This window comes from Desmodus rotundus, chromosome 7, assembly GCF_022682495.2.
Source record: "Desmodus rotundus isolate HL8 chromosome 7, HLdesRot8A.1, whole genome shotgun sequence".
Lineage (NCBI taxonomy): Eukaryota > Metazoa > Chordata > Mammalia > Chiroptera > Phyllostomidae > Desmodus > Desmodus rotundus.
The window spans coordinates 53552838-53572907 of record NC_071393.1 but is presented as its reverse complement, the minus strand read 5'-3'; the positions used below and the strand labels follow the sequence as shown (position 1 = coordinate 53572907).

The window sequence follows — 20070 nt, the reverse complement described above, 5'->3', positions numbered from 1 at the left end:
CAGGTGCACCCCCAGGCTTACTGACCTGAACTACTATTAACAAGCTCCCTGGCTGACTCCATCTATGTTTAAGAAATATTGACTATACTAGTATTTAGAAGGCATCATTTTATATGGAGTAAAAGTAAACACAAGTCAGCTAAGAATTTAAGGATTTCATTTTCCAATTGGGTAAGTTTATTAATAGCAGTAAAATATGAGTAGTGAATTGACTCTCCATCAATGTTCAAATGAAATGAGTACGTGATTACTTGCTAACGAGATTAACTTCATTACAGAGATGTAAAGTTTTGAATATCAGTGGAGAAAGTTGAGTATAAATAGCAATAGTGAGTTTATAATCAAAAGGCCTTCAGTTTTTTCCCAGGTTAACACTTCCCCATTCACCAGTACCTGTGTGAATATTCCTGTGCTGTGTTCTTGTTCATCAAACATTTGTGAGTACTTAGGACATACGAAGCTTTGTGGGATTGCTATAAGGTTCCAAAAATAACTAATGTGTGGCCTCTACCTTCAAGGAGCTTACATACCAATAGAAAAGACAGCATGAAAACAGCCCATTTTGAAAAGGTGGCATAACATGAGGACTATTAAGATACATAAACAAAGCACAGATACCCCAGAGGTGGGGCAACCAAGGAAGGATGGAGAATTCCCACAGGAGGCATTTTTTCCCTGGACCTTGAAAGAAGACGGCAGGAAGCCAAGAATATTGGGGGTGGGGAGGAGGGGTAAGGGCTAGCCAGGCTTAGAAGAGCGAAAGAAAGGACACAAAATATAACCACTCACAATCTCTTCTCTCTACTCAGAGAGTTAGCCAAACTTCAGTTTGACTGAGACGCCCTAATACAATTCTAATGAGCATTCTGGAGGTTTTTTCCTTATTACTATTTCTATCAGTAGCTGCTTCTATTATTTTTAAAAACAACACCTGATATTTGAGAGAAAATAACCCATTGCTCTCATAAAGCATGGTCAGAAAAAAAAATACTTCTAAGTCATCCACATTAACCTAAAAAAGTTAACTTAAAATCAATTCCATAACTTCTTATAATGACATCTTGTTCTTTTTCTAACATAAACCATATATTTAGAAATTACTTTCCTTAAAATATTGATTTAATGACATCTTACATATCTCAGAAAACTTCAGACTTTTTTTTTTTTACACAAATGAGCAGCATGCAACTTGATTTGCACATGTCTTTAGCATACAATGGATTTTTTCTATAAATACAGGGTTATCTAAGGATCAGGTTATCTGAACCCTTTTGTGAACTTCACATCCTCTCTGGCTTCCCAGAATTTTCGATAGGACATATCAACTAGAATGCATCCAATTACAAATAAAGGAAACCCAAATAAAAATGACTTGTAGCTTCTCTATAATTGTCTCAACTTTCTCTTCATGATCAAAAGGCAGCGGAAGCACCACCAGTCATCCGTTCCTCGCAGGGTACCGTCCACAGTCAGGAAATGGTCTGTTGTTATTTTGTGTTCATTTTGGAAGGAAAAGAAAACACTCCCAAGGGCTCTCCAGTAGACAGACACCCCCTTATGTCTTATTGTCCAGCGTTTCATCAAATGACCAAGCCCAAACCACACACTAGCAGGGTGGAATTAACCATGACTGGCTTAAACAATCGAGGTGTATCCCCCGGGGCTCGGGAAGAGTCCAGATGGAGTTGTGGCAGCCAGAGGAAGTGGCAGGAGAGCCGCTTAGTGACCAGTCAACAATCACAGCTCCACGGGAGAATCTGCGGCATTTTCACAACAAAGTGCATGGATTTCTAAAGATTTACAGAAAGGTGAACAAATGGAATTTCTACGGGCTTCTTTAAATATTAGTGATTTTGCAAAACACTAGTTTTTGTATGCCCGTGCCTCACCCCTTCCACATTTGCTGTTAAAGATGTTTAGTGGACTTAATGAAGTGACTGCATCCAGAAACACAGGGCCCCCGAGGACATGAAATGAAGCTGAGTGTAACATTTTCCTCTTCCCTATTGCCTTTTTGGAGTCCTCCCTACATTCCAACTTAACCTCCCCAGCACTCCATTACTCTTCAACTTTAAAGGGCAGAGGGAATTCACCCAGGCCAGAACCCCCTGTGCTTTCCTAGCCCCACATACACCATTTCCCATCATGGTTACCACTGTTGTGAATTATTAGTGACAATAACTGAAAAGCCTGTTTCCCATTCAAAGGCAAATAGAAGTAAATCCTTAGTTTCAAAACGAAGAAAACTTTTCCAGTAATCTCCCACAGTGGAGAGACGTCCCTTTCAGCCTCACGGTCCGGCGCCTCACCATATTTCAAGCTTACACCAATCACTGGCAAGGGAAAAGGAATTACTGTGATTAAGTGAGACTCCTATAGGAAGACAGGCCCACAACATGCGCCTGGTACAAACTTAGTGAAGGAGTGAACAAATCCCCCATTTCTTTCATTTCCTAGCCGTAACTCTCTAAATTCCATGCTGAAGAGTTCATTGCTTCTCCTCTATATAGTAAACTCCTGGGGGGAGGGAGGAGGACTAAAAATAAGCACGGGGCTAAAAAATCCTCTGTCCTTAACTATTTTAGGTGGAGAAGGGCAGGAATGAGTGGCACCAAAGCTCCTGGTTGGACTGAAAACAGCTTGAAAAAATATCTGAGATGTCAGATGTCGCTCATGCCAATTACTTAGATCCTTCCTGTCCCAGAACATGATACCATCAGTGTTTAAAAGCTTTGGTTTTCAATTCAGTCCATTATCATGGAGAAAAGGGGAATTTATTTTTTAAACTTCACAAATTGACATGTTCCAAATCAATGAAAAGTTTTTGCATGATTCAATATTAACAGTTAATAAAAATCTATCAATTGGCTGCGGTACAGGAAAAAACCTCTTCTGAGGTTATAAATCACACAGATAGCAATTCAAGCAGGGCCTGTCATTAGTGTATTAGGGGGAAATCCATAGATGATGCATAGTTGTTCACAGAACATCCACAGGTTTTCTGTCCTTAAGCTCGTAACTCAGATTAAGCATCAAATATCATTAAACTTCACCAAATATTGCTCAGCACATAGATTTTTTAAAAAAACTAAAAACCAATTCATGGATGCCTGCTATTTAAGACATCTAGCTCACTAATTGCAAAATCTATAGGAAAGTCTGCACAGCATCAAAGCGTTGGTTGATCCTATGAGCAATTCTAAATGAAAAACTGTCTCCATTGCAAGTAAATAAAGCACTTAATGCACAGTTTCTGGCTCTAATGCTGTTTCTCCTGTGGGCTTTGAAAATGACCTTCCTGAAAGCATCAAGGACTATAACTTTTCAGATAAAGAAACTTGTTCTTGTTTTAAGTCTGTGTCAGGTTCATTCCCCTATAAGCCCACAGTTTTCAAAAGCAGAGGAAAAAGTAATCCAGAATTTAAAAAAAAAAAAAAATCCTGTTTCCAGAATGAAGTTGCCTGTCAGCCTGCCTTGGGCCTTAGGTGGAAAAGCAGAGATTAAAGAGTCAGTATTCTTTTTCATGTTTCATCTGCTAGTTTTGTGAATGTAGAAAGAGAACCAGTGGCTACAGCTAAGCACCCAACTGTGGTACTGTGGTGTTAAGCAGAAAGTGTGATTCTCTCTCCCTCTCTCTCGCTCTCCCTCTCTACCTCTCTCTCTCTTTCTCTCTCTCTCTCTCTCTCTCTCTCTCTCTCCTCTCATCTCACACACACACACACACACACACACACACACACACACACACACACACTCCACGTTAGTGAATTCAAAAATGAGTTTCTAGCACAGGCATCTGTTCCCCATTCTCTGAGCCATGGATGAAGGTACCTCAAGGAGGGGTGAATGGTGCCGCAGATGCGCCCTCCTATCTCCACGACGATAATGAAGCTCTTTGTTCCACTGTGTGAATGTGAAGTGTGCAATCTCCCTCTGATGATCTCACCATTTCCTATTTATTCTATACTTACCTGAATACACCAAGTATTGCAGCTTTTTAATGCATATGCAAACCACTAAAACGTCCTTTTGTGAGACACTTTGCTAAAAGGCCGCTTTTGATATGTGTTCTTCATCTCCTCTTCAAACTGAATGAGACTGCTTCCTTCTTTCCGAGACACAAGTAACTCACTATTTAGAGTCTTTGGCTTTGATTTGGTAGAACAGCCCAACAGGAAGAGACCATGTTCTCTTTTATTCTCCATATTTCTGAAGGCAAACTTGGGCTGATTTGTTTTGATTTACTAACAGAATCATGTCCCTGCCACAGACACAGGCTTCCTTTATGTCCTTTCAGTCATCAGTCTATCTCTGTGGACGAAGTTTTCCCAAAGAAAACTGAAATGCCTCTGTGGGGAGCTGTGCACAGGCAGGGATGTGTGGTTCAGCAACGAGGTCATCAGACTGGGGGTGGGGGGCGGTAGTTATTCTCAACAAGCAGTACATTCCTTGCATCCCTACCAGTAAGCTCAAACCAAGAGACCTGGTGACATTTGAAAAAGACATTCAATAAAGCTGAGCACCGTCTTTGGAGGAGGCGGCTGGGGGTGGGGCGGGGAAGGTCACATGTTCGGTCACGTGTTTGGTCACGTGGTCTATGTTAGCTCTCTACTTTTTTCTTGCAACTGAACTGTACTCGCCACCCCCTTCACAGTTAGGGGTAGATGGTATTGTGTTGCTAATAGCTAAAAATTGTCAAATGAGTGGGGCTGGAACCTTTCAACCAGGAGGAGCTAAGGCTCTGGGCCTCTACTGTATTCTTTTCTCAGTGGAGTCACCTCTGTCCCCTGAAAAGCACAGTTGGTAACTGAAAGGCACCTTTAGCTTGGAAGGTACAGTGGCACTGATGACCGTTTCCTGGTTTCCCTCAGAGCAATGGCAGCCAAAAGCAATTGGTTACACCCTAGACCTCAGAGTAAAAAGGAACACATTCCTATGTGGTAGCAGAGGCGTACACAGTTACACACGAGACCATTTAAGATTGTCAGTGAACCTGGGAAAGAGGTACTCATCTCCCCATGTATTCCTGTTTACCCTATAAAACCTAAGAAAAGGCCTTTTACATGTTTTGGGATCCTCAAACAGAAACTAATTCCTACAGCACAACTCTAAAGACATAATTCTATGAATGTTATGATGTGATTGGTGGATCCAGTGAGGGACACATGGGCTGCGCCACCAAAAATTTTGGAAAGCAAAAAGTAACCTTTGGTATAAATCAAAAAGAAGGTGCCAGCTTAAGTGCCTGAACACAGCATGATGCAGGATTACAAGTATGACCCACATATATATTTCCTCTCTCTCTTTTCTTCCTCTTTTTATAGTTTGAGCACATTGTCATGAAATCACTCCTGGGCTCATTGGGTTGATGAGGGAGGATCTCTCTCTTTTCAAGGGACAAACTGTCTTTTAAGGGACAGCCTATCTTTCACAAGTGACTTGAATAATGCTTATTTCTGTTTTTCTCCACACAAAAAAAGAGATTTTATGAAATAGACAGACATAAAGATCCTCCCATTTTTCTCTAAAACTCAAAAATAAAACAACAGCCACTGGATTAAAGAGAATCAAAAAAGTTTTTGTGTTCTTCAAGTTGTCTAATTTATTACAAACTAAAAATCTCTTTCAAACTGGCACCAAGGTGGCTTTTCTTCTTGAGCTGATTAGGACCACATGAGCTCAGGAAAAGCATCAGATCCTGCCTCTGGCACAGCTGGAAGGATCCAACTGATTTGCCAGTATGATTTAAAAAAAAAAAGAAAAGAAAAGAAAGAAAGAAGCTTCATCTCCAAGTCATAAATTTATATTTTGAAGCCCCAAGAAAAAAATTATTCCTTGTTCATTTAAAAAGAAATAAAATCCATGATGGCGTCTTTCAGGGGACCTCCTGAAAAACAAAAGCAACTGGGGCAATAGTTGGGTCATCCTTTCCTGCCACAGTGGGAGCTAACTCAGTGCCTTATCCCGAGTTATGTGGATTCCCACTGACACGTGGGGTCTCACTCAGAAAACACTAATCCTCAGGAAATAGTCATGATCTAAGACCATGCTAGAATGTTTGCCTTTTAAGAATTCTGTTTGCCAGGCTGGCCCAGGGCAAATTAATGGATTAGGTCAAACTTTTCTTCAGCCAACTAGTGACGGCTCTTGGATCTGCTTTGTGGCGTTCACCATGGTAAGTTAAGCACCCAAGTAGCTCCTGTCTCCCCAAGGAACCCCATGGGGTTCCCTTACTGGTCAGTCTTTTCACAACCACTTCCTCACGTCAAAATTGACCTGGCCTCTCTTTCATTAGGTCTGTTCCCTTTGCCAAATGGCCCTTGGCCTGGGAGATAAAGAGGCTGTATTAGTTTATTCATGAGCCCTAATAAATCTGTATTTATCTTCTCGGGAAACACAGATGCACCTACACAGAACAAGAGTCATACTGCCTTAACTCAAAAAGATGACACCATAATTTCAGTCTTTTAACAAATAAGGCTTTCAGCCCCTTTCATAGCTTATACGTGGATCCCACCACGGAGGCAGAACGTTTGCTGGCCATGTGTTTCTGAACTGCGATTTTGTTTGTTTGACTGTTTTTAAGTAAGAGAAAGTATTAGGAAAAGAAAGTGATCTTTATGTTGATTCTGCACATTCTAATTTGACTTTAATTCCTTTCTCACATTGACCCTTTCTATGCACCATATTTTGGGGAGATATACACACACACGTATATTTTTAATTTGCCTTCTTTGGGTCAAAAATCCAGAATCCCCAGCCATTTCAGTGTCCTACTATCTCAGTGTTTTCTTCACATGATCAAAAAAAGGGGCTTCATAGCCTCTTTGCCTTTGTTAAATAACTAAGAACTACTTGAAATTATTCCTTGTTCCAGATACACAGCTGATAGAATCATACACCAGTCCCTGACTGGCGCTATCAGATTTTTTTCTCTGTGAAAATCTTGGGCAGAATTTCATAACCCATCATTCCTCTATTAACAGTTAACCAGGATGAGAGTATTTGAATAAAAGCACATCTTGTTGCATGCAACGATGGTTTGACAGAAGAGCCTTATGACAGAGTTCGAATTTTACTGCTTTCAGCTTCACCATGCAGCCTTGTAGCCTGGGAGGCCATGCGTGCAGAATGGCAGAACATACAATCGCCTACAAAGGGAGAGCACGATGCTACCTGTGGAGCCCAGCCGCCAGGAAAAGATGACAGCTCTGGGCCTTAAAAATACCCTAAACTGGTGAATAGTTGCGGAATACAACTTGCCACTACTTGAAGCACTCATCAAAGCAAGGCTTTTTCAAACAACTGTTATGACATAATTGTTCAATTTTACAACCATCCCTTTAGTGTGTTGTGAGAAAAAAAGAAGAATGGGAGAGAGGCATTGAAGTTTCTATGTTTCTGTATATAGTATGTGAAGGTTTGATTCTTGACCATTTTTGGAGCCAGGGAGAGTGGCTCAGACACAATGGAAAAAGCTTCAACAGCCTGAAACACAGCTCTTTTCCAAAATGACTTCCCTTTACTCATCTACCTCCCCCACCCCCCCAAAAAAATCAAAATGTACTTCATGAAACTATTGTATATGAAGCACTTATTAGCCGTAATTAAATGGACAATATGAATTTACTACGTCTTTAGGACTTTGGCTTGTTCTGGTTTAGAGCAAGATGATTAATGCAAATACATATTACTTGAGATAACCATTTAGCAGCTAATTTAGTCAAATTTATTACAGCAGTTAGAGCTTTTTCATTTTAGCAGACGGAGACAAGGACATGCCAAAAGTGGGAGACGTGGACGAGTGCACACTGCCCTCTAGTGGCCAGCCAGCTGGTGCGCTGCTGGGGGTGTGGAGTTGCTGCCACGCGTATCCAAGCAATAGCATCAGGTTCTGCACGTTTCCAGCATCATTTTAAACCATTCTCATCCATAGCACTTTATTTCAGGGATGATTTACTGCACTTTCCCCCTTTACTAGCTCAGGAGTACCTAGATACAAATCAAATCAATTTCGACTTGGCAAGATTTTGGTTAAAGTATCATTTTTAACATCTGCATTTTAAACCTCTCTTTCAGTGGGTATTTAATGGCACCGTTTCACATTAGTGATTGTTTTTACTTGTTCCTTCATTTTGGGCCATATTTCAGAGTCTGTGTGGAGCTGTCACTCTGTTTGGCTCCAGTCAAATCAATTCTGTGCCTCCCTCAGGCCAGCGTTTCTCTGTGACTTGGTTGGGAAATTTGTTTTGTTCCAACATTCCATAAAGTCCCACCAGAATTTCCCCAGCCTGGCCGATGTAAATTTAGTTCATACATGGACTGTAAATTTGCTACACAAGATCAAAAGGAACAGATGCATAAGGACGCGGGCTGATACTGCTGCACGGGGGTGAACGATCAAAGACGGAGGGCTAGAGCACCTTCGGAACCACTCAAATAGCCAGAATCTCAAAGAGGTCTACCTCGAAGCTATGAATAAATCCACGTACATTCGCCTTCGTTGCCATCTAATGTCAAACCCATTGACAATATCCACACTGCATTAGGTGTTCTGTGAGCCAAAAAGATTTGTAGTCCTTTTATTCTTCCTTTCACACCATGGCTTCCCAAAACGGAACACAGTCTTGCTGCAAATGCTGGTAACCCTCACGAGGAAGACGCTGCTCCACTGAATTGTTGATTTTATTTGTCCTGCTAATGGCAGTCTCCATTAAGCATAGAGAGGGGCACCTTGGCTTGGTGTGGGACCTCCCCTCTCTGAGTTTGAAGTTTTGCAGACAATGATCATCTGGTCCCTGTCTTAATACACAGTGCCTTCTATTTTGTTTTGTGTTTACCCCCAGTGCTGAATAAGGGCCAGTGTGTGACGAAGTATTACCGCTGGATGCAGAAGAACGGAGGCTACATCTGGATACAGTCTAGTGCCACCATAGCTATTAATGCCAAGAATGCAAATGAGAAGAACATCATCTGGGTGAATTATCTTCTTAGGTATAGTTTCTAATTCTTTTTGCTTCTGTTTCAGTTGTAAAATACACAGCCTAATGGTTAATAACTGACATGTGGTATTATCTTTTGACAGTATCTGGTGTAGAATTAAGTGGAAATTCTGCTTTTCTTTCCACAAGATTAAAAAAAAGTGGAGAAAGATCAAAGTTATATTGGAAGGGACTTTCAGGGTAGATTCACAACATTTTCAATAATTCTTGGTCTGTCAACATTTGGGCAGCTCTGCAGAAGTGGCTTTGGTTTCTCCCCAACTGCTCAGGCTGTAAAAAGAACACAGACTTTTGCCTAAAGCTGAAGGCTTCAAGGGCACCTCCTTCCCCCCACCGCATGTACACATCCTCACACGCTCCAATCCTTGTGAAAATTAAGCAAAAGAGGATGAAAAAGAAGTGGTAGGGTACATTGTAGGGTATTACGGCCCTTTGCAGCCCTCAGCATATTACATAGGATTTGATTGCCTAGACGTTGAAGTTGTGGTAAGCAAAGTGGCTTGCTTTGCTGGAATCAAGATAACATCAGTATAAAAATGAAGCAATCTTCTTTTGCCTGCTCTGTGATCTCAGGCAAGCTTTACAGCTGTTTTAATGCATCCTCAAATTTACATCCACAAATGTGGCCAAGCTCAACAGCTTCCTAAATTCTAGTGTGCAAGACCGTTTCTCTGTCCTTTCTCACTTTCTGCCTTTGGATTCAAACTAGAAAAAAGGAACCAAGACCAAAGCCTGGTGGTCTGTGTTTGGGCCAGGCTTCCTGGGAGGTTCTCCACCAATCCTGCCATGGAGCTCTCTGAATGTTCGGCCTGGTTCCCTCCCACCACTGTCATTCCAGTCGTTGACTTCTCTTGGCCTGCAGCCACCAAGCAGGGCCCACACATGGTCTGAGTAGGAAAACTTCCAATAGGTTTTATGAATGGAAGTTGTTGCCCTTTGGCTAATAACCTAGACAGGGAGAACTTGAATGCCATTTTTCTTTAAGACAGCCAAATGGAGCCAAGATGCTGACAACCGTGGCTCATCAGCACACTGGCCCTCAGAGTGCGCTCCTGCGCATGGGTGAGGACTTGAAGGCATGGATGTGCTTGCTACCAATAGCATATCAATCAGACACTAATGATTATTGCTCTGGGGAGGGCCTTAATGTGCACCACTTAAAAGAGTCTTCATTTATTTTCCTTTTTTGACCTCTTCTACTCTACATTCATTCTCTCCAAAGGTATGTGTATTTAGTGTGCATTTCTCCAAGGCCTGGTTTTCATGCAGTCATGTGTTTGTGACATCAAGAAATCCTTCACATAGAGGTTATGGAGCAGTGGCAATACGTCATGCACATGGTTTTGAACACATGCCAAAGAGAAAACAGGATGAGGTACTACGGCATTGATCTTTTGCTAGGCAAAAATGGAGTTATGCCATTATTATTAAGAATTAGGCATAGTTAACAGGGACACCGCAGATAAGAAGATGTCTGTCCCCCACGCCAAAGTGCCCTAGGGTACTAAAACAGTCTGTGTGGTTGTTACTCCCACACAGGGAGGCTTCTTCCTATTTGGGTCTCTCTTACTGCATTGTCAGCCACATGACTTCCTGCCCTGCCTCCAAATGAAGGGCATGAGAACGGTTAAGGAGAGGTCAGTCAGCGCAACTTTGGATCAACACTGTTAGATTAGCCTAGGACCACATGGTACAAGCTCATGAGTGTTTGGTGATCCTAGTCCATCTAATTACATATGGAGAGAAAGAAATCACTTTGGGTCCAAAGACAAGTCTTCAGGCTCAAGAGTCTCAATCTCAGACATGCTAGACCCATTTCAGCTAACCCAAAGGCTCATCTTGAGTTCGATAATAACAGACCGTTAAGTTCTATGACAAGTGACTTATAACCTCCATGCTGTCTGCACCAAAGGCGACTAATATAGATGGGCTTCATCAGAAGAAACTTTCTGAAGTAGTAACTCATTGGTATCACTTTCATAGGTTAGAGATCTAGTAAGAAAAGGCCCTAGTCATGGCAAACAACAACTATTGAAGTTTGTTATTCCTTCCCACATGCTTGTTTGTTCTTCCCTGAGCAGTAGTGCTATCATGCTGCCTCTTCCTGCTCAGAATCCCTCATTTCTGGGCCCCATCCAGGCTTGTCCTGCTCGGTTCTGAACTTATTACTCCCCAGTCTTTTTCTCATTCCCTCACAAGGCTCAATAGATTTACAGGCTCAGAGTAGTCAGAGACTACATTAGTGCTAACTCTACCTTCCCACCATTAGTCTCATCTGATTATCTAGAGGAAGCTCGGCTACTGAAGTTAACTCCCACTAAGGAGCAAATGCCTGATAATCCATCTTAGTGAATTAACCTTCCCAGGGACACTTGCAGCTTTAGTTACTAAAACATTGACTCTTTAATCTAGGAATTTCACTAGAAATTAGCAAATGAGTCAGTAATCACCTATTGTAAGACTCTGCTGGGCTAACCATTATGGAAGGATAGGAGAGGCATTTTCCATTTTGAGGCAAGAGACTTTCCTTGTGGCTTCGCATTATAGCAGCCTATACTGCTCAGACCTCTGGCCAGCCCTGGAGTGGCATTTCTAGAAGATAGCTAACTCAAACTTTTCCAGAAGAGGCTTATTCCTGAATTAAAAATAGAACAAAAATTAAACACATTTGCGTGAGTGGGGTTAGACAAATTCTGTTAGGGCCTCTCTCACTCTGGGACTCTACCCACTGCAATCAGGTTTCCAGCTAACAAGCTACAGGTGTACACCACATGAGCAGATGAAAATGTGATTGTAATGGGTGTGTTGACAGTTCAGTAGCCATAATGCATGCATCCCAAGGTGCACCTGTGCATCTGTCAGATCTTAGGTACCAAGGGTTCTGTCCCAACCTCCCACAGCTTTAGAGCCATCTGAACAACTGAGGAGCTCCATCAGGGAGCCAGGACAAGGGCACTGAGGCAATGGCCTGATTAGGAGCCCAGGAGAAGACAGGGCATACCAGGAGGTATGGGAGTGAATTGTTCAGAGTACTTTTCTCTGCCTGCCCCCAACACCACCAGGTGTTATACTAAGAGGAATGTTAAGCAGCACAGTTCCCTGGCCTCCAGTAGCACCTAATTATTTAAAAGCTTTTTAGTGGTTTCCTGTTTGGGTGTTCAATCATTGTAGCAGGGTGCACCTGCACCCCCGCACATACAATCCAAGCTTCTGTAAAAGTCTTGTGATGAGCTGAGAAATGATTTCATGTTTAGTTTTTTAAACTCTCTAAACCCCAAGTCTGGGGCAAGGAAGTAGGAGGAAGACAGTCAAAAGCAAACCATACAGAATGGGTGTCTACAGGCCTGATGAATGCCTCCCTCCCCGCAGTAATCCGGAGTACAAAGACACGCCTATGGACATCGCCCAGCTCCCCCACCTGCCGGAGAAAACGTCAGAATCCTCAGAGACATCTGACTCTGAATCAGACTCTAAAGACACCTCAGGTATTACAGGTATTACTGCTTCTCCATGTTCTGCAGTTATGGCGTGCCTTCCCAAACACGAGGGGTGGGTCATGGCGGAAGGGGCACTGTCAGAGCACAGAACTGGTCAGATTTGATATGGAGACACATGACACTTCAAGTTATTACTGAGTCTCTCTCTCTCTCTAAACACACACACACACCACATACCTATGTACACGTCTGTGTGTGTGTGTGTATATCCAAAAGGTATCCGGCCATGTACTATGAAAAGTAGAGACATTTATTGAAGATACAAAATACAAGAAAAGTTATACATAGGACAATGACACCTTAGTCCCCTTCAAAGTAGGCACCTTGGGACCTCACAGAGTTCTCCCAATTGCCATCAGCTGCCCCATCGTATTTTCCTGAATCTCATTAATGATCTGAAATCTGTTCCCTTTCAAAGGTGATTTTAGTTTTGGGAAAAGCCAGAAGTTGCAGGGCACCAAATCTAGGCTGTAGTGGGATTGAGTCACCTGGGTGATTTGATGTTTTGCCAAAAAACTCTGCATGAGACGAGATGCATGAGTGGGCACATTGTCGTGATGAAGCTGCCAATCACCAGTTACCCATAGCTGTGGCCTTCTGATTGATCCCAATAGTTTCTGTGGAGGAATGTTCAAGCTTGACACAAAACTTGATGCAGACTCATTGCTTTACTTGCTCAGTTATTTTGAATGCGACGGCCACAACCGCATGCTCACTCCACGGCATCTACCGCCCCCACTGACTAGTACAGTGAGGTTGTCATTATCCCCCGTTGCACATTCCAGTCCACTCTCCTTGGCTGCCAGGGTACATCAGTGTCGAACAAACCATTCACATTATATTAACTATGGCTGTACTTTTTCTGGACAGACCTTCACACTCGTGTATTGTGTACACACAATACTTACATGTATGTATGTGGTGGAAATATATACATGCATTTATGTGTATAAATATATGTGTATATGTATGTTGTGATGTATATTTATACACATAGATTTAGGTATACTGTGGTATATAAATATATGTACACAAATGTACTTCGTGTCAGCCCCTCATTGGCCATACAGAAGGGGCCCTGCCCTGACCCCATAGCTAGCTCTGGCCTCTTTATCAGAAGCAGATAGCAGGACTGTCTCTGATGTTTCAAGGCAGACTCTGACTTTGCACCCCAAATATTCACATCCTCATCAAGCTGGAATTGAGCCTCTAGAGTCAGATATTTAATGCCATTGGTAAATGACTCAGTGCTGGACTGTTACTCATTTTCTGAATCTGTGCAAAACAAATCCATGTGTTCCCATGTCTAATTATAGAGTGGTTACATGATTTGTCCAAGGTTCTGGTCCTGGCTGCCACCCAAACGCATCACAGCAGAACCAGAAAACCAGCATCATCTCTAAATCTTCTGAGGTTGTATTACAGAGAGAATCTATTCTCTTTAAAGTATAAAATATATTGGATGGCTAGGGGCCCAGCTGCCACTCCCCTTCCTTGGACACCTGCTCTCCAGGTTTGTAGACACATACCCTTCCACTCCAGACACAGCCTCAGGGAAGCAAAGGAGGTGAGGAGCACTCACAGAGGATCGGGTTTTCCTATCCCCTAAACATCATTCATCGGAAGTTCTTGAATAGAAGGCCTCTGCTCCTCATTTATTAGTGAGCCAAAAAGAAAAAAAATTCCCTGCCCCATGGAGACTGTATTCTGTAATAGTTGGAAGAGGTAGAAGTTAATAAAAATTAAGTAAAACATACAGTGAATCAGATGGTGGTAAATGCTATAGAGAAAAATAACTTTAAGCCCTGGCTGGTGTGGCTCAGTGGATTGAGCGCCGGCCTGTGAAACAAAGGGTCACCGGTTGGATTCCCAGTCAGAGCACATGCCTGGGTTGCGGGTCAGGTCCCCAGTAGGGGGCGCGAGAAGCAACCACACTTTGATGTTTCTCTCCCTCTCTTTCTCCCTCCCTCCCCCTCCCTCTAGAAATGAATGAATAAAATCTTTAAAAACTGAAAATAAAAATAAAAAACTTTAGCAACAGAGTGTGGTTTTCAATGAGCAAATAGTCGCCAGTGGAGAGTGCATGCCCGCTTTAGAAAATCACCTCGCACACCATCATTTGTGTATCACTAACCCGTATTCCAGCCTGGGTTGGAATACTCTGGGTCCCGGAGGAGTGCTGCCGGACCTCTCAAACGTTCATGTGCCTGAGTACCTGGGACCTTAGTCAAGTACAGAATCTGACTCGGTAGGTCTGGGTGGAGGCCTGCGACTCTGCATTTGTAACAAGTGTGCAGTCGGGCCAGTGCTGTTGACCCATAAACCACACTTTGAGTCAAGGTCCAGCTAATCTAGGCCCTCAAGAGAAAAAGACCAGGCTTTCTTTAAGTAACCAAGGTGGTAGAGAAGCTCAGGACCGGGACAGACATCTCCCGCAGGACCCCCCAGCAGGTGAGAGGTGGGTCTTGCCCCATTAATGTGGTGTCTCCTTTGTTTCCTCTCCCCTCCCCCGCCCACCACCCCCACCCGCACACAGAGGACAATGAGAACTCCAAGTCTGACGAGAAGGGGAACCAGTCTGAGAACAGCGAAGACCCAGAGCCAGACCGGAAAAAGTCGGGCAACACGTGCGACCAGGACATGAACTGCAACGACCAAGGCCACAGCTCCAGCAATCCTGACAGCCGCGACAGTGACGACAGCTTCGAGCACTCGGACTTTGAGAATCCCAAGGCAGGCGAGGAGGGCTTCGGGGCCCTAGGCCCCATGCAGATCAAGGTGGAGCGCTACGTGGAGAGCGAGTCGGACTTGAGGCTGCAGAACTGCGAGTCGCTCACGTCAGACAGCGCCAAGGACTCGGACAGTGCGGGCGAGGCGGGCGCGCAGGCCCCCAGCAAGCACCAGAAGCGCAAAAAGAGGCGGAAACGGCAGAAGGGTGGCAGCGCCAGCCGAAGGCGCCTGTCCAGCGCGTCGAGCCCCGGTGGCCTGGACGCCGGCCTGGTGGAGCCCCCGCGGCTGCTGTCCTCCCCCAACAGTGCCTCGGTGCTCAAGATCAAGACGGAGATCTCGGAACCCATCAACTTCGACAACGACAGCAGCATCTGGAACTACCCGCCCAACCGGGAGATCTCCAGGAACGAGTCCCCCTACAGCATGACCAAGCCCCCCAGCTCCGAGCACTTCCCGTCCCCGCAGAGCGGTGGGGGCAGCGGGGGCCTGCACGTGGCCATCCCTGACTCGGTCCTCACCCCACCAGGCGCCGACGGTGCAGCCGCCCGCAAGACTCAGTTCAGCGCCTCAGCCACCACGGCTCTGGCTCCCGTCGCCTCCGATCCTCTGTCACCCCCGCTCTCGGCGTCCCCGCGGGACAAGCACCCCGGGGGCGGCAGCGGGGGCGGCGGGAGTGGCCCCAGCGCATCCAACTCCTTGCTGTACACTGGGGACCTGGAGGCGCTGCAGAGGTTGCAGGCTGGCAACGTCGTGCTCCCGTTGGTGCACAGGGTGACCGGGACTCTGGCGGCCACCAGCACGGCTGCGCAAAGGGTCTACACCACGGGCACCATCCGCTACGCGCCCGCCGAGGTGACCCTGGCCATGCAGGGCAACCTGCTGCCCAACGCGCACGCTGTTAACTTCGTGGACGTTAACAGCCCCGGCTTCGGCCTTGACCCCAAGACGCCCATGGAGATGCTCTACCACCACGTGCACAGGCTCAACATGTCGGGACCCTTCGGCGGCGCTGTGAGCGCGGCCAGCCTGACGCAGATGCCCGCGGGCAACGTGTTCACCACGGCCGAGGGACTCTTCTCCACGCTGCCCTTCCCTGTCTACAGCAACGGCATCCACGCGGCACAGACTCTGGAGCGCAAGGACGACTGAGGCGGGCGTTCCTCTTGGAGGCTTCGTCGGCGTTTTTCGTTTAGACCTTTAATTCTAGCACTTTGAATTTGAGCAGGTCAGCGTCTTCTCTCAGCACCACGGTCCCCACCCCACTCCCTCTTTCTTTAACTCGACTTATTCTTTCCTGTAAAGATATGTTTATTTTTGGCCTTCAGAGGATCAGATGACCAGTTGCCTGCCATTTTGTCTTCTTCTAAGATGTGTGTTGGGTTGTTTTGCTTTCCTTTGCATCTTCGTTAAGATGTCTTTAATGTGTATATGCCTCTGCCATAGAATACTCGGTCTTGTGGTCAAGAGATTTTTCAAGTGACAACCATTGGGTTTTCTTCACAAAGATCTTGATATGATCAAGATTGAAAGAGACAAGCATAAACAATATGCCCTGTTTGACTAAGTCAAATGAATTGGGGTGGCTTTTGTTTTTGTTCCTAATTCCTTTAAAAATAGGGGGGATAGTATTTTAGAATTTTATGCAGAATTTAATTCTCTTTTTATGGTTAAGATTTTAAGATTTTCTTACTTGCACATAAAAATAATTTGGGTTCTTAAACTTAATTTCTGGCCTGTGACTAGAATGTTTTAAAAAAAAAAAGTTGGACTAAATGTTAATTACTGAAACATTAACTTAATTTCTAAAACCATGGTGCTATCATTTATTAATCTGTAATGTCTTCATTCAAAATGCAGCTCCTGGGCTGGGTTTTGGGGAAAAATGAAAAAGTGTTCTGTCCTGGTCTGAAGTCCATTGCTGCAGTCTCCTTGGTTAGTTAAGACAAAGCCCTCATTAACGTTTGCTGCAGGACTTAAAATTTTTTACCTCCCAACTAACAAACATAGCCTCACATTAAATTTAATGGGTCCGTTAAGCCCTTTTTAAAGGGGCTTTTGGAGAACTCAATCAAACTGATTTGAGGAGCAGTTTAGGTACATGCTGCCTTCGCTGAGCTGTTTTGTTTTCCTTTTCTCAGTCTAACTGAGGCTAATTTTTGCAACTTCAATAACACTTCAGAGTAAAAGAAGGAAACATATTTAACATGTTTTAATTTTGTTCATTTCTTGCTAAAAAAAAAAAAAGGAAGGTTGTATTTGGGGGGATGGATCTGATTTGATGGAATTTTTTTCCCTTTGGTTCTCTTATTTCTAGGTTGGAACCAATACAGTTTAAAACTAAAGAATGGGTTAATAAGCTTCAAACAGATAACTGCAACTGAAAACTGCACATTAAGTACAAAAAAAAAAAAGAAAAAAATATCCTATTTTGTCTTTGTTGCCAGAAATCAGTGTAGTGTCAAACACTCCAAATGACTGTTGAGTATAAATTCTCCCTCCGCTCCATTTTGGCAGCTGTTTGTTAAGGCATCTAATAACAGATGTGAGAACTGTAACGTGTGCAATGTGTACGTGTCCTTGGCTGTCGTCCACTGCAGTTCCAGTGTGTGTTTCTATATGCAGTATATACTAAGCTAATGTAGTTGTTTTGTCCTTTGTCTTCTCTGTGCTCTATCTCTAGTCCGGAGTGGTCCAGTCCCATTCCCGCAGTCCTAGTGAATCAGTGATTCTTGGGGGTTAGTGGTTTTTGTGTGGTGGCCTTCCTCTGTGATGTCACCCCTATGCTGCTTCTGCTGTCTGTGAACCTTCCGTTTCACTTTTTAAAATTCCTGCTGTTGCTTTGCTGGTGTATATTCTCCCGACCTCTCCTTTCTTTCCCTCTCCCTCTCCCCTCCCCCTTTCCTTCCTTCTTCTCCAAAATCTTTTTCATTCTCAGAGATAAAAAGACTCTTAACTAGCTCAAGGTTAATGGAGCCATTTATCCCACATGGAATTCTGGGTATGACTCTTTCTTCTGGAGTGCACCTCAAAGCACTGAAGAATAATGCTCAGATATACTAAATAAATTGATGCCATATAGCCTCAGTTGTTAACATTCCCAGAGTCCCTTGTGCTCTACCTATAAGCAGTGGGTGCTTTTCTTTGGTTTCCTTCCAGGTTGGCTGATGGAGCAATATATCAAGCAATTACCAGTAAGACAGAAAACGATTTCAAAGGTCAACCAACATTTTTTTAAAAAACAGAGGGGGAGGGTATATGGAATATAGAATTGTCATATATATATATTTGTTTATGCGTGCAATGCTACTATCGTAACTCGGCTGTCCTTTGAATATCGCTGTGTTGAGTGGGTTCCTCTAGGACCTTGAATTCCATGCGTTGGGCCCAAACCACAGTGGAATAATGACAAAATGAAGTTAAATACCACAGATTTTAATAGTGAGCTTAGTTGAAGGATTTAATAGTTTTAGAAGGTGAAGAAGGCTAATCACGAAATTTAAAGATTAATTTTGGAAGCTCTACTCTAGCTATCGAACAATCAAAGGAATGCACCTATCAGCTCTAAAGAACAGCTAGACAGCTGGTTTTTTTTTTTCTTTTATAAATGTTTCTGTGTTGTGTCAATATGACTTCTGGTGATTTAAACTAACAGATAATCACAGCTGCTGTCTAAATCCATAATGTTAAAATTACAAAATGAAAAAAAAAACTTCATTACCTGTGAAGACTGTGTCTGTGTTTTTAACTATTTCTTGTACAAATATATGAAAACTTTTATGAGGAGACTGGTGCCAAGTAGCTGAATAACGGGGAAAGGGATATTCTGTTCGTAAAAATCTTAGCAGTGTTACCAACTCTACAACATATATATATACATATATATATATAAATTAAAACGTTACAAAGCGACAGCTATGGTACATTTGTTTTGTGTGAAGCTAACCGGACCTAACTTCCTGAGTGCCTGGCTTATTTTGAAACATTTTTTTTCATTGACCATTGATAATGCTGCAAATCAGAAATGTACATACTTCATTTACAACAGGGTTCTTTTTATACTTTTGTAGATTCTCATACATGTCACATACATGGTTGTCTTTATGTAACTTAATTTTTTCATCCGCAGGTGCCATTTTCATAATAAACTTCTCTTGGATTTGTTACTATCTGGCATCATTTCTTTTACATGTAACCATCCTAACTAATGAATGCTGGTAGTATTTGTTTAAGCAGGTACCTTGGTCATTATTCTTGATTAAAAACAAAAAAAGAAAGAAAAAGTAAAAAAAAAAAAAAAAGATGCATCCATATTTTTTGCTAGTTTTTTGGGGGGAAGAATGCATAGTTTGTGCACTGATGAGGCTGACAAGGCACAGATTAAGATGCTAATCCAAATACTACACCAAACTTGCAACCATCCTAAATTTTCAGCTACCCCAACTCATCGTCATACTGAGCATTACTATGCACATTATCAAAGCTGAACCTCGGCCTGCCACATTAACCACTATGGGATGTGTGCATTTTTTAATAATGCACAGTAAGTGATGACAGTTTTCATACATTAATCATTTAAAATGCACTTGATATTTTCATTTATTACAAGCTAGAATGTGTAACCAACTATTCCATTGCTTATATCTTCTCTTTATACTAAATATGTATTTTCTTTCTCCAGACAAGCCCTGGTTGTGCTGTGTGATCGGCCAGGTCAGCATGCAGTCTGTCATGTTTTAAGGCAGGCCAGCTGGCTAACTCAAAAAAAAAAAAAAAAAGCAAACTTCAGTGCTATCTCAAAGTTAAGGTTAGAGATGGGTCACCTTAAGTCTGTGCTGTTCAGA

The 20070-nt window shown here is 43.2% G+C and overlaps 1 protein-coding gene across 3 annotated transcripts in view; it reads left to right on the top strand.

Moving 5' to 3' along the window:
* NPAS3 (neuronal PAS domain protein 3) overlaps nucleotides 1–16979 on the top strand; it is an 850571-nt gene extending 833592 nt beyond the window's left edge. For 2 of the 3 annotated variants that reach the window (XM_053928867.2, XM_053928866.2), the window contains exons 9-11: nucleotides 8847–8994; nucleotides 12372–12496; nucleotides 15036–16979. In XM_053928867.2, the coding sequence (XP_053784842.1) occupies nucleotides 8847–8994; nucleotides 12372–12496; nucleotides 15036–16378 (1616 nt within the window). In that variant the 3' untranslated portion in view covers nucleotides 16379–16979. The remainder of the gene's footprint in view (nucleotides 1–8846; nucleotides 8995–12371; nucleotides 12497–15035) is intronic. The other variant, XM_053928868.2, reaches the window with a different exon arrangement.
* Nucleotides 16980–20070: the final 3091 nt, after the last annotated feature.